The following is a 13063-nucleotide window of genomic DNA, read 5'->3' as shown; positions in this document are numbered from 1 at the left end:
AAATATATCTTCCAGGAATGAATGTGTTCTTCAAACATGTTCTAATCAGGGCATAGTATAAGGAAACTATTACCTCCCTCCTCCTGGATTCTATGAATTCTTAGAATTCCATCATATTAATTAATCATCTTAATTAAACCTCTCTTCTGTTATTATTGGTACATATCAAGCCTGCTTTGATAACTCCCTGATATCTTCCACACAAATTGTTTAATCACAACAACCTGCTTTTATACAACTAATGTTTTTTAGCCCAAATATAGGCAGGAAATGGGAACCATTGTAGGTGAAGAAAGGTTGGGTTAGAAATAAGCAGAACCTTTTCCTAGACTAGAGAAATCACAGATCTGAATGGAAAGGACCTTGGATTCTAAGGAGTGTGAGAACCTTTGTTGGATTAAGACTGTAAGCCTGAATATGAAAAAGCTTCACAGGCAGACAGTGCAGTTTAATGCACTAACAATAGAAGGGGATCATTAAAAGTTTATGATCTGGGGAATAATATGATCTTCATCTTAGTTAAGGAAGCATGGTCTGGAAGTAAAATGTATGTTAAAAGAGAAAGAAAAATACATTTCCCCCATATTTTCTTTAAAGTTTTCAATAAAAAATAAATTTAAATACCCTCATGGATTTTTTTTTTCTGCAATGATGTTGCCATGCATAGGGAAAATGTAAAAAACAACCTGAAGATGAGAAATGGATGTCCAAGGATTCTAGTACAACTTGTGAAAAAGTGAATTCTTCTAGCAGCCTACTTGATAGTTGTGATGACAGCACCTTAAATGAGACAGATCTTGATGAATTAAAGTAAACTAATACTGGACTAGCTCACAGAAAAACAGGAGCAATGTGTGCTTTTTCTCATTTAGAAGACTGTTTGTCCTGATTTTCTTTGTTCTGTCAGTTGAGTGTTCTTTGAAGTATTCTGGTAGTGTGAGACGTATGCATTGCAGGAATGCCAGGAAAGCTAGCTATTTTTTATTGGTTATGCTAGGGAACCCAGACTCCCCTTTTCTATGCATACCACATTACTTGTCATTGTTTGATGATTGAAATTCTCCTTTTCTCAGTCATAAGAAACCAGTCCCAGTGATAATACACTCCAGTTTACTCATTGTGGTGACAGGATACAGCAGAATTGACATTGCTCTAAGAAAAGTAGTTTTCACCATACATAACTAAGCATTAGTAATAATCCCAGTCTTGGAGTCAGAAGATTAAGGCTCAAGTTTCCCATTTCTTCCTGCTCTAGCATGAATTGAGAACTGAAAGGCACTGTAGGGGTCATGTAGTCCAGCCTCCTGATTTTAAAGATGTTTATCCACAGTCAAACCAGTGAAAAGAGGAAGAAGCAGGTTATGAAATCCAGATTCAGTCCACTTTGCACTGCATCCCAAGGCCAATATTAGCGATGGAACCTAAGACATATTTTACACCCTTGTAAAATGGAGGTGATGATACTTAGGTAAATAGCAGGACTTTTGTAAGGAAAGTTCTTTGTAAATTGCTATAGCAACATGAAATATCACTTTAAACTCAATAAATATATTATGCGGCATGCATCAGCGTATTCTGCTAAGGATTGCCTTCATTACAGTAGTCTTTACTGAAATAGATCATACTTCTAGATTTCTGGAACCACTTGACAGTAGATAGGGAGAAAAACATGGGGGATATGGCTGGATAATAACACATACTTCATTTAACTTGCCATTGCTATTAATAAAATAGTTAATTAAGCCCCTGAGAAGTGAGAGAGAACCCATTTTCTTACTTCACCATACTTTGCTTATTTCAAACTCCTTTTTCTCACTCTTTATTTATAGCACTTATCGTGTTCTTTTTTTTAAAAATACCTAGAAAGAGTGTTGTTTCATGGATTTCTGTCTCTGAAATTTGTTATTCTGTTTAATGACATTTAAGTTTCATACTTCACTACTTTAGAGGATTTATACTCCTCTTACCAGCAGGAGGGGGATAACATGGCTTTGTCATTCTGTCACAGTTATTTCCACATGCTTTTTTCCACAAGGAATCCATCTAATGTTCTGGTAAAGTTGCTTAAAATGCATTAGTCACATGCAATGTGGAAAGTCTTATTCTAGGCTTTAGGAAAAAATTAAAAAGTGAGTAAGATAGTACCTGACCCGTTGGAGCTTATTAGAACTTTATTCTAACAATCGTGATAGTATAATTCTCAAATTCTTATTCTTTTAGAATCTTAATAACAAGCAGTTTGAACAGTTGAAAAAATAAATAATTGGTATCACAAGTTATGTTTTCATTGACATTTATTTTGAACATGATCTCTTACATTATTCCTTAATGGGAAAAATTCAAATGTTAATTCGGAATATTTTTTTATTTCTTTAACTTTTCAAGTGGCAAAGATAAGCATTTAGTATATGACTATGAGATTAAATACTGTAATATTCTGTCTTATGTTATTGACTAGAATCATGAAAAAGCATATGATTTTGAAATAAATGTATATTAATGAAATAATTACATTGCTAATATACTTCCATATTTTTATTTATGTTCACACTGAAATAATTTTTTTGTCTTTTAGGCTTGCAAAAAATGTACTAAATGAAAAAAATAAGGTAATGTAAAAACTGCTAAACCTGTAAATTAATGTAAAAAATAATACAATTTAACATGAACAGATATGACCCTTCTTCTACAATATGAAACATAGAAGTTTTCAATCAGAAAATGGATACTTTTAGAAATAGTCTTCTTGTGAAATGTTTCTATTGTGAATACCAGAAAACTAATTAGGGTGCTGGCTTTTCTTTCATTTTCTCCCCATAAATAAAATGAAGATTATTTACTATCTGTAAGAGATGTTGTGAGAATTTGTGATAATTTTCATAAGATTGCTAAAGCAGCTTTAAGGTAGGTATGTAGCATAGTGACTCATCAAGAAAATCTAAGTTTGAATATATTCTTAGACTCTTAGACTAAGATTCTGGACTTAGCCTAAGATGTATAGTTCTGTATAAATCACCTAGTCTCTCTTATTCCCTTTTTTCTCATTTGTAAAATAATTATGATTAGTGCATTTCTCACAAAATTGTTGTGAGGATGCTATGAGAAAATGTATAAGAGATAACTGTTGTAAAATTTTAAAGTGCTAAATAAATGTTATTGTCATTGTTATTGCTTAAAAGTTTATTTTACAATAATTTTACATTAAGTTTATTGCTTTACATGTATTTTATATTTTTAATATAATTTTAATTTATAGGACAAAGTAGAAATGGCTACAGATGCTCTTGATGACCTCACTCAGTCACAAAACACAGGTACAGAGAATTATGACTTACCTCCTTCAAATTACGTTCAGGTTAAGAATATTTTTAAATTTTCTAACAATACCAATGTTAAACAGAAATCAAATATGTTTTGATAGCCAAGACAATACCACTGAAGTCCTATTCCATTGACCCATAGTAGAATAGAAGTGACTTTGGGTTCTAATCTCTGTCACTAATCTAATTAGTGACAAGCTAAAAAAGATTACGTTGACTTGAGAGTGGTGATTTTTCAGCCATAGAAATTCTCAAGGATGATCTACTACTTGCTTCAGTGCAGAAAGAATTAAGAACTTAGTGTGTGTCAAATAAACAAATTTTAGATAAGATAGTTCTTATCCTCATTGAGTGTGCAATCCTACTAGGCAGGGAGAGCTTATGTAGATAACTGTAATGGAAAAAATACATAAATATTTTAAAAAATAAATAATATAATAAGCAAAAGTGCTATTTGAGGTTTTAAGTATGAAAGAACATCAGCTATCAAGAATAAAAAAAACTTTTGGAAGGTAGCATTTGTGTCATGGTCAAGGCGGGGGGAGGGGAAGACACTGGAATTCAAATTTGAAACATGGAAATTGTGAGCGAGGAGGCTATAACATGACAGTGAAAATCTAGTTTCACTATATGGCATATAGCCAATAGAAGTAAATACCAAAAAATAAAATATTAAAATTACAGAGAGGGTGGAGCCAAGATGGTGGAGAGGAAACATGCTTCTTTCTGATCTTCTCCCATGACCCTCAACTAATTAGCAAATCCAGCCTCTGAATTAGTTCTGCACTGGCAGAATCCACAAATATTGGGAGCGTGACAAATTACCAGCAGATAATTTTGAGAAGGTCTGTTTTGGTTGGGCACAGAGGGAGGTGGCCAGGCACAAGCAGGTCAAGCACAGATCCCAGCATACACTGTGCAGACACAGGACAGGGTTCGAACTCCTCAGGGCAGTGCAGACTTTGCATGGTGGAGAATACAGTGTTGGCTACTCTGCCAGTAGATCTTGCCAGTTGCAAGCCAGTAGATCAGCAGAGAAATTATAAAACATCCAATACAAACACAAAAAGTAAATAATGAACCCCGAAGTGCTAGAGTTTCATGGGACATGACCATGCTCACACAGCATTGGAAGTAAATCGGCACAGACGCAGCACAGATCTGCCACTTGTACAAGAAGCTTAGAAAACCTCCCCTGCCCTAAAACCAGATCTTAAATTTTTAAAAAATGAGTAAAAAGGCAAAGAGAACTCTTTGACCATAGAGAGTTTTTATAGTGAAAGAGAACAGTTTGAAATCTGACTAAAAACAGATTGACTCCAGATGAAGCCTCAAAGTTTGATATAAATTGGTCCCCACACAAAGCTCTACTAGAATAAATTTTAAAATATTTTGAGAGAGAAGAAAATGGGAAAAAAATGAAAACTTTGCAAGAGGGTTTGGAAAAAGTATATAACTCACTAAAAGATAGCCTTGACAAAATGGAAAAAGAAAACAACTCTCTGAAAAACAGAATTTGTGAAATGGATAAAAATTCCATAGAACAGAACAACTCATTTTGGACAAATGCAAAAAATAGTAAAAAATAAAAATAAAAATAAAGTAAATGGAGAAAATAATTCACTAAAAATCAGAACTGAACAAATGGAAATGACTCAATAAGACATCAAGAATCAGTCTAGCAAAACCAAAAAAAAAAAAAAATGAAAAAATGGGAAAAAAATGGAAAATACCTACTTGGGAAAACAACTGATCTGGAAAATCTAGGAGAGACAATCTAAGGAGTATTGGACTCTCTGAAAACCATGATTTAAAAAATAGCCTAGACACTATTTTTCAGGAAATCATCAAAGACAACTGCTCTGATGTCATAGAATCAAAAGTTAAAATAGTCATTGAAAGAATTCTTTGAACATCTCCTGAAAGAGACCACAAAATTTAAACTCCAGGGAATATCATAGCTAAATTTCAGAACTATCAGATCAAGGAAAAAAATATTACAAGCAGCCAGAAAAAAAAATTGAATACCAAGGAATCACAATAAGGACTACCCAGAACCTAGCAGCTTCCACCTTAAAGGATCAAAGGACCTAGAATGGAAAGGCAAAGGAACTTGGAATGCAGCCAAGAATAAACTACCCCACTAAACTGAACATTTTCTTCCAGGGAAGAAGATGGGTATTCAATGAAACTGGTGAGTTCAATTTATTTCTGATGAAAAGACCAGAACTAAACAAAAAATTTGACCTCAAAATAATAGGACTCAAGAGAAGTATAAAAATGTAAAAAGAAATCTAGAGAACTGTATTTTTGTTATGGGCATTCATAGAGAGTGCATGTATAATCAGATTTTACTGCTATAATATGAAAAAGGAATTAGAGGTAGAAAGGGGATTGTACCAAAAAAAGGGAAAAGTTTTTGGAGGTAAAATGAGAGAAATTACGTCTCAAAAAGAGGCAAAGGAAACCTCTTATATTTGAGCGGAAAAAAGGGAGGGGGGAGAGTGAACATTGTGTAAATCTTATTCTCATCATTGGTTTCACAGAGAAATCTTTCTCTTCTTATAGGGAAGTTGATGGGGAAAAGAGAAAAGAAAGGGGGAGGCTAATAGAAGGGAAAACAGAAATAGTAGGGGAATGGTATAGAAAGGGTGAGGGGCTATAAAGGGGAAGGGCTGCTTGAGGCAAGTGATGCTCCTAAGATAAATACAGGGGAGAAGAGAAAGGGGAAAAGCTAAGAATATAATCTGGGCATAATAAGGGGGCAGGAAATACAGAATTAGTAGTTTTAACAGTAAATGTGAATGGGATGAATTCTCCCATAAAGCAGAAGTAGATGGTAGACTGGATTAAAAGCCAGAATCCTACAATATGTTGTTTACAAGAAACACATTTGAAGGAGAAGTGATACATACAGAGTAAAGATAAAAGGCTGGAGCAGATTCTATTATGCTTCAGGTAAAGCAAAAAAAACCAGGGGTAGCCATCCTGGTCTCAGATCAAGCAAAAGCAAAAATTGATCTGATTATAAGAAATAAGGAAGGAAACTATATCTTGTTAAAGGGTACCATACATAATAAAATAATATCAATACTAAATATTTATATACATCTAATGCATTTAATAATATAGCCTAAAAATGGTTAAAGAAGAAGGTAAGAGAGCTGCAAGAAGAACTAGACAGCAAAACTATCATAGTGGGAGATCTCAACCTTATTCTCTCAGAACTAGATAAATTCAACCACAAAATAAATAAGAAAGAAGTTAAAGAGGTAACTAGAATATTAGAAAAGTTAGGTATGATAGCTCTTTGGAGAAAATTGAATGGTGACAAAAAGAAGTACACGTTCTTCTCCACAGTTCATGGAACCTATACAAAAATTGACCATATATTAGGACATAAAGACTTCAAAATCAAATCCAGAAAGGGAGAAATAGTAAATGCATTTTTTAAGATCACGATGCAATAAAAATTATACTCAATAAAAAGCCAGGAGGAAATAGGCCAAAAAGTCATTGGAAACTAAATGATCTCATTCTAAAGAATGAATGGGTGAAACAGAAAATCATAGACACAATAATTTCATCCGAGAGAATAAGAAAAATGAGAGATCATATCAGAATTTTAGGATGCAGCCAAAATGGTAATGAGGGGAAATTTTATATCTCTAGATGATTACTTGCATAAAATAAGAAAAGATCAATGAATTGAGCTTGCAACTAAAAAAAGCTAGAAAAAGAGAAAATGAAAAACCCCCAATCAAATATCAAACTTGAAATTCCAAAAATAAAAGGAAAGATTCATAAAATTGAAAATAACAAATTTTATTAAATTAATAAATCAAACTAAGGATTGGTCTTAGAAAAAAACCCAACAAAATAAACCTTTAGTAAAGTTGATTAGAAAGGAAAATCAAATTGTTATTCTTAAAAATGAAAAGGGAGAACTTTCCAACAATGAAGAAGAAATTAAAGCAATAGTTACTTTGCCCAACTTTATGCCAATAAATTGGATAACCTAAGTGAAATGGAGGAAACCTACAAAAATATAGATTGCCCAGATTAACAGTGGAGGAAATAAATTACTTCAATAGTGCAATTTTAGGGGGGGGGAATGAACAAGCCATTAAGCAACTCCCTAAGACCAGATGGATTTACATGTGAATTCTACCAAATATTTAAAGAACAATTAACTCCAAACTCTATAAAATATTTGAAAAAATAGGGAATGAAGGAGTCTTACCAAGTCCCTTTTTTGACACAGATGTGGTACTGATGCCTAAACCAGATAGGACAAAAACAAGAGAGAGAAAATTATAGAACAATCTCCTTAATGAATATTGATACAAAAATCTTAAATAAAATATTATCAAAGAGATTATAGAAAATCATCCCCGGGGTACGATAACATAACCAAGTAGCATTTATACCAGGAATGTAGGGGTAGTTCAATATCAGGAAAACTATTAGCATAATTGACTATATCAATAACTAATTAAAAAAATGATTATCTCAGCATTTAATAAAATCCAACACCTATTCCTATTAAAAACCACTAGAGTGTATGGGAATAAATGGACTTTATAGTCAGTAGCATCTATTTAAAACTATCAGCATCATCTATAATGGGGCTAAACTGTAACCATTCCCAGTAAGATCAGGAGTGAAAAAAGTTTACCCACTATCACCATTCCTATTATTATTCCTAAGATTGTATTAGAAATGCTAGCTTTTGCAATAAGAGGAGAAAAAGATTAAAGGAATTAGAGTAGATAATGAGGAAACCAAATTGTCACACTTTTCAGATGTTATGATGGTATACTTAGAGAACCCTAGTGATTCTATTAAAAAGCTATTAGAAATAACCTACAACTTTAGCAAAGTTGCAGAATACAGAATCCAAATAAATCTTCAGCATTTTTATACATCACTAACAAAATCCAACAGCAAGAGATACAAAGAGAAATTCCATTTAAACTAACTGTTGATAGTATAAAATATTTGGGAATCTATCTGCCAAGGAAAAGTCAAGAACTATATGAACAAAACTACAAAACTTTCCACACAAAATCAGATCTAAACAATTGGAAAAATATCAGATGCTTAAGGATAGGTTGAACAAATATAATAAAAATGACAATATTACCTAAACTAATCTATTTAGTGCTATGCATATCAAACTCCCAAGGAATTATTTTACTGACTTAGAAAAAATAACAAAATTCATTTGGAAGAACAAAAGGTCAAGAATTTCAAGGGAATTAATGAAAAAAAAATCAAATGAAAGTGGCCATACCTGAAAATATATGACAAAATAGCAGTCATCAAAACCATTTGGTACTAACTTAAGAAATAAGACTAGTTGATCAATGGAATAGATTAGGTTCACAGGACAAAATATTCAATAACTATAGCAATGTTATATTTGACACACCCAAAAAGCCCATCTTTTGAGATAAGAATTCACTATTTGGCAAAAACTGCTGCAAAAATTGGAAACTTGTATGGCAGAAAATAGTCATTGACCCGCACCTAACACCATATGCCAAGATAAGGTTGAAATGGATTCATGATATTATAAATAAATTGGAAGAACATTTACCTCTCAGACCTGTGGCAGAAGAAGGAATTTGTGACCAAAGAACTAGAGATCATTACTGATCACAAAATAATTTTGATTTTTGTACAAACACAACTAATGCAGGCAAGATTAGAAGGGAAGCAATAAACTGGGAAAACATTTTTACATTCAAATGTTCTGATAAAAGCCTCATTTCCAAAATATTTACAGAATTAACTGAAATTTTTAAGAATCCAAAAGATTCTTCAATTGATAAATGGTCAAAGAATATGAACAGACAATTTTCAAATGAAGAAATTGAACCTATTCCTAGTCATATCAAAAGATGCTCCAAAAAACTATAGATCACAGAAATGCAAATTAAGTCAACTCTGAGATATCACTACATACCTCTCGGATTGACTCAGATGAAAGGAAAAGATGATGAATGTTGGAGGGGATGTGGAAAAACTGGGACACTGATACGTTGTGAGTGGAATTGTCAAAGAATCCAACCATTCTGGAAAGAAATTTGGAATTATGCTCAAAAAGTTATCAAACTGTACATATCCTCAGACCCAACAGGGTTACTACTGGGCTTATATCCCAAAGGATATAAAGAGATCTTAAAGTGGCAGTCCTTTTTGTAATGGCTAGAAACTGGAAACGGAGTGGATGTCCATCAATTGGAGAATGGCTGAATAAATTATGGTATATGAATGTTATGGAATATTATTGTTCTGTAAGAAATGACCAAGAGGATAATTTCAGAAAGGCTTAGAGAGACCTACATGAGCTGATGCTAAGTGAAATGAGCAGAACCAGGAGATTATACACAGCAACAAGAAAACTATATGATGATTAATTCAGATGGACATGGCTCTCTTCAACAGTGAGATGATTCAAACCAATTCCAATTGTTCAGTAATGGAGAGCCATCTTCACCCAGTGAGAGGACTACGGCAACTGAATGTAGACCACACCATAGCATTTTTATTCTTTTTGTTGTTTGCTTGTATTTTTGTTTTCCTTCTCAGGTTTTTTTTTTCTTTCTAGATCCAATTTTTCTTGTGCAGCAAGATAACTGTATAAATATGCATGCATATATTGGATTTAACATATATTTTAACATTTATCATCTATTGGACTACCTGCTATCTAGGAGAGAGGGTGGAGGAAAGAAGGAGAAATTTTGAAACAAAAGGTTTTGCAAGGGTCAGGTTTGAAAAATTACTCATGCATGTGTGTTCTGTAAACAAAAAGCTATAATAAAATAAGTTTTTAAAATAAAAAATAAAATTGCAGAGCAAGTAGCCTTGTGTCTATAGGCAAATCATTTAATCTTGGATTTTCACTTTTATTAATCTCTAAAATGCCTTCACAGGATAATTTGGGAATGGTATTTTTATTCCTCTATGTGCTATATTACTAAATGTGAATTATATGTATTGAATACTAGAATAATAAGGTTTATGAATTTCACTTGAATGATAATAGAAAAGCATTAAAGAGATTGATAATAGAAAAGCATTAAAGAAATTGACATTACTAGATGAATAAAGTGATCTCTTTCATGGAAAATATAGACAAAATAAAGAATTTTTCTCTAAATGACTAAAAATAGGACGAATCTTGCAAATTTTCTGCCTTGTTTTTAATCATTCTTCTGTCAGCATGCCAGTAGTGTACCTATTGTCGTGAATGTCATGATGTCATGAATACCATTACAAATTTCTGCCTTATCTATTTACAAAGTGTTAATCTCAACAAGTTCTCCTCTCTGCCTGTTTCTTCTTTTGCTTTGACTCTTAGTTCTCAGATTTCCCTTACTATCAACTTCACTACCCATTACTGTCAGTACTCATAAAAGTTCTGTTCTCCCCCACATCCTTGCTGCTACATAAAGAATTGGAAATATATGAAGAATTGAAAGTTGCCAAAGAAAATCAGATAACCAAGTCTGCTAAATCTGTAACTTGATAAAAGTAATTTTTTTTGTTTCTGCAGTAGTTCTAAATTTAGTTGTATATCTCTTTAAAGAATAAAATGCCTGAGGTTTGTGGCAGTTATTTTCCTAGAAGCATAAGTGATTTTTTTCACTTTCTTCTGGTATCTTAGCTATATTTTGGTTAAAGGTACCAGAAGTTTGACTAACCAATAAATGAGGTAGAAGCTTATTGTTTAAATGTTGTATATTGATTTACATTATAAATAATAAGTGTTTACATGGAACTATTTGGGAGAAAACCCATTTATGTTACTTTTAAAGTAATTTACCATATTGGTAATGTATAGACAATCATTTTTATTAAGCTAATTTGTCCCACGCACAGTACATTATCAGCATGTTTACTTTTCACATATAATGTTCTTAGATTGTGAGGAATTCTGAGGTTTCAAATAACTTTTTAAAAAATTAATGTGTAACTTAGAGACTCTGTTTAACTGTCTACAATACTCAAAGGCAGGAAGGTTGTTTCAAATTCAATCTAAATCTATTGGCAAAATAATATTTTTGTATAACCTTAGAAAATCTGAATTCTAATTATACAGCCACTGTCATGCACATTTTAAAATCCTAATGTTTTTATTTGTGTTTTTCTCTATACAGATTCTCCTTGCCTTCAGGAAGATCACACAGTTCTTGCAAGTGACTTATCAGTAAAAATAAAAAAATCTCAACGGACAAAACACCCAGGAAAACTACAGGAAAAGTTCTCAGAAAGAAGCAAAACTGAATCCCAACTAGAGCATCAAAAAATAGAATGTGATAGAGAACTCTATAGAGACAGGTATGGAACTTTATTTCAATTTAAATAAAGACTTGAAAGCATTAGTCTTACATTGAAATGCTTATGACAGAGAATTAGGTTAGGAAGTCAAAAATGAAAAATCTTTAAAAGAATACTATAATGAGCCTTCCCCTAATACAATGAATGCCCACTGTCACTTCATCATGTTATTTTTGAAGGAACAATAATGGTCTTTAATCAACATACATTTATCAAGTGCCTTCTATGTGACTCAAAGACAACAATGAAGTGCCATTGGATATATATATAGATATATTACAATGAAGTCACAGACATTTGGAGCAGAGAGGAGGGCATAACTTTCAAGGGAGAGTACTATCAGCAACTTCATATAGAAGAAAGTACCTAAGCAGTGTTTAAAAAAAAATTCTAATGGACAGGGAGGTTAGGAAAGGAGCATTACAATGCAGGCTGAGAAGACACCCAACACAAGGGTGTGGCTTTGGGAAATGGAGTTCTGTGTTGTCCTGTGTGGAACCAAAAGGAGGGCACTTTGACTGGACTGTAGAATGCAAGAAGGGACGTAATGTATGATGAAGTTGGAAAGGTAATTTCTATTTCTGATATGCTGTAAATACTCTGTTTATTCAACTTCCTCAGTAAATGTCCTAGTCCCTTGCTATATGCAAAATAACTTTTGAAACTTAGGAGAGATAAGAGAAGAATATGACATGGCCTGAGCTGTCATGGATCTTACGGCTTTGAAAATGGTACTGTTTGTCTTGGTGATCTGATTGACTCCTCATGAGTTCCCTTAACACTCTTGTGAAGGAATGATTTCCAGCGTTACATGTACTCGGCCCTCGTCTCTCTCTTGAAGTCTTTCCATACATCACTAATATTTTTTGGACATGCCAAATGCATCTTGACCTTACCAGAATTACCTTACTTCCTAAGTCCTCCCCATTTCTGAATGTCCCTATTATCAGTGATATCACGTTCCTCTAATTCACGCAGGACTGCAACCTTAATAACATCCTTAACTCCTCCTTTTTACTCCTCACATTCACTCTAGAATTTTCTGCCTTTTTAGCATCTCTCATAATGATTCATTTCTGTCCTCTAACAATTGTCATAATGTAGGCATTCATTGCCTCTTGCTTACACTTACCTTCCTCTATCTTTCTCCAAATGATTTTCCACACACCAATCCATTCTTCACTCAGCTGCCAAAATGATTTTCCTAAAGCACAAATCTTACCATATTATTATTCCTTCTCCTCCTTGAGTAGTATTGGCTCCCTATCACTTCCAAGAACAAATATGAACTCCTTTTGTTGGCACTCAAAAGCTAGACTGGCCTACCTGCTATTCTTTTTCTTTCTTTTACAAATATTTTCCCCTGTTGTATGTAAAGACTTGTTTGAACA

At 33.0% G+C, this 13063-nt stretch overlaps 1 protein-coding gene across 1 annotated transcript in view; it reads left to right on the top strand.

Annotated features, from left to right (window-relative positions):
• The first annotated feature begins 684 nt into the window (after positions 1-684).
• Positions 685-13063, top strand: part of LOC127538751 (ankyrin repeat domain-containing protein 26-like) — a 22203-nt gene continuing 9824 nt past the window's right edge. Inside the window, exons 1-4 of the mRNA XM_051962495.1 lie at positions 685-810; positions 2576-2609; positions 3257-3314; positions 11492-11672. Coding sequence (XP_051818455.1) covers positions 704-810; positions 2576-2609; positions 3257-3314; positions 11492-11672 — 380 coding nt within the window. The 5' untranslated portion in view covers positions 685-703. The remainder of the gene's footprint in view (positions 811-2575; positions 2610-3256; positions 3315-11491; positions 11673-13063) is intronic.

Source organism: Antechinus flavipes, chromosome 5 (assembly GCF_016432865.1).
Source record: "Antechinus flavipes isolate AdamAnt ecotype Samford, QLD, Australia chromosome 5, AdamAnt_v2, whole genome shotgun sequence".
Lineage (NCBI taxonomy): Eukaryota > Metazoa > Chordata > Mammalia > Dasyuromorphia > Dasyuridae > Antechinus > Antechinus flavipes.
The sequence above is the reverse complement of the archived record's forward strand: the minus strand, read 5'-3'. Positions and strand labels throughout refer to the sequence as shown.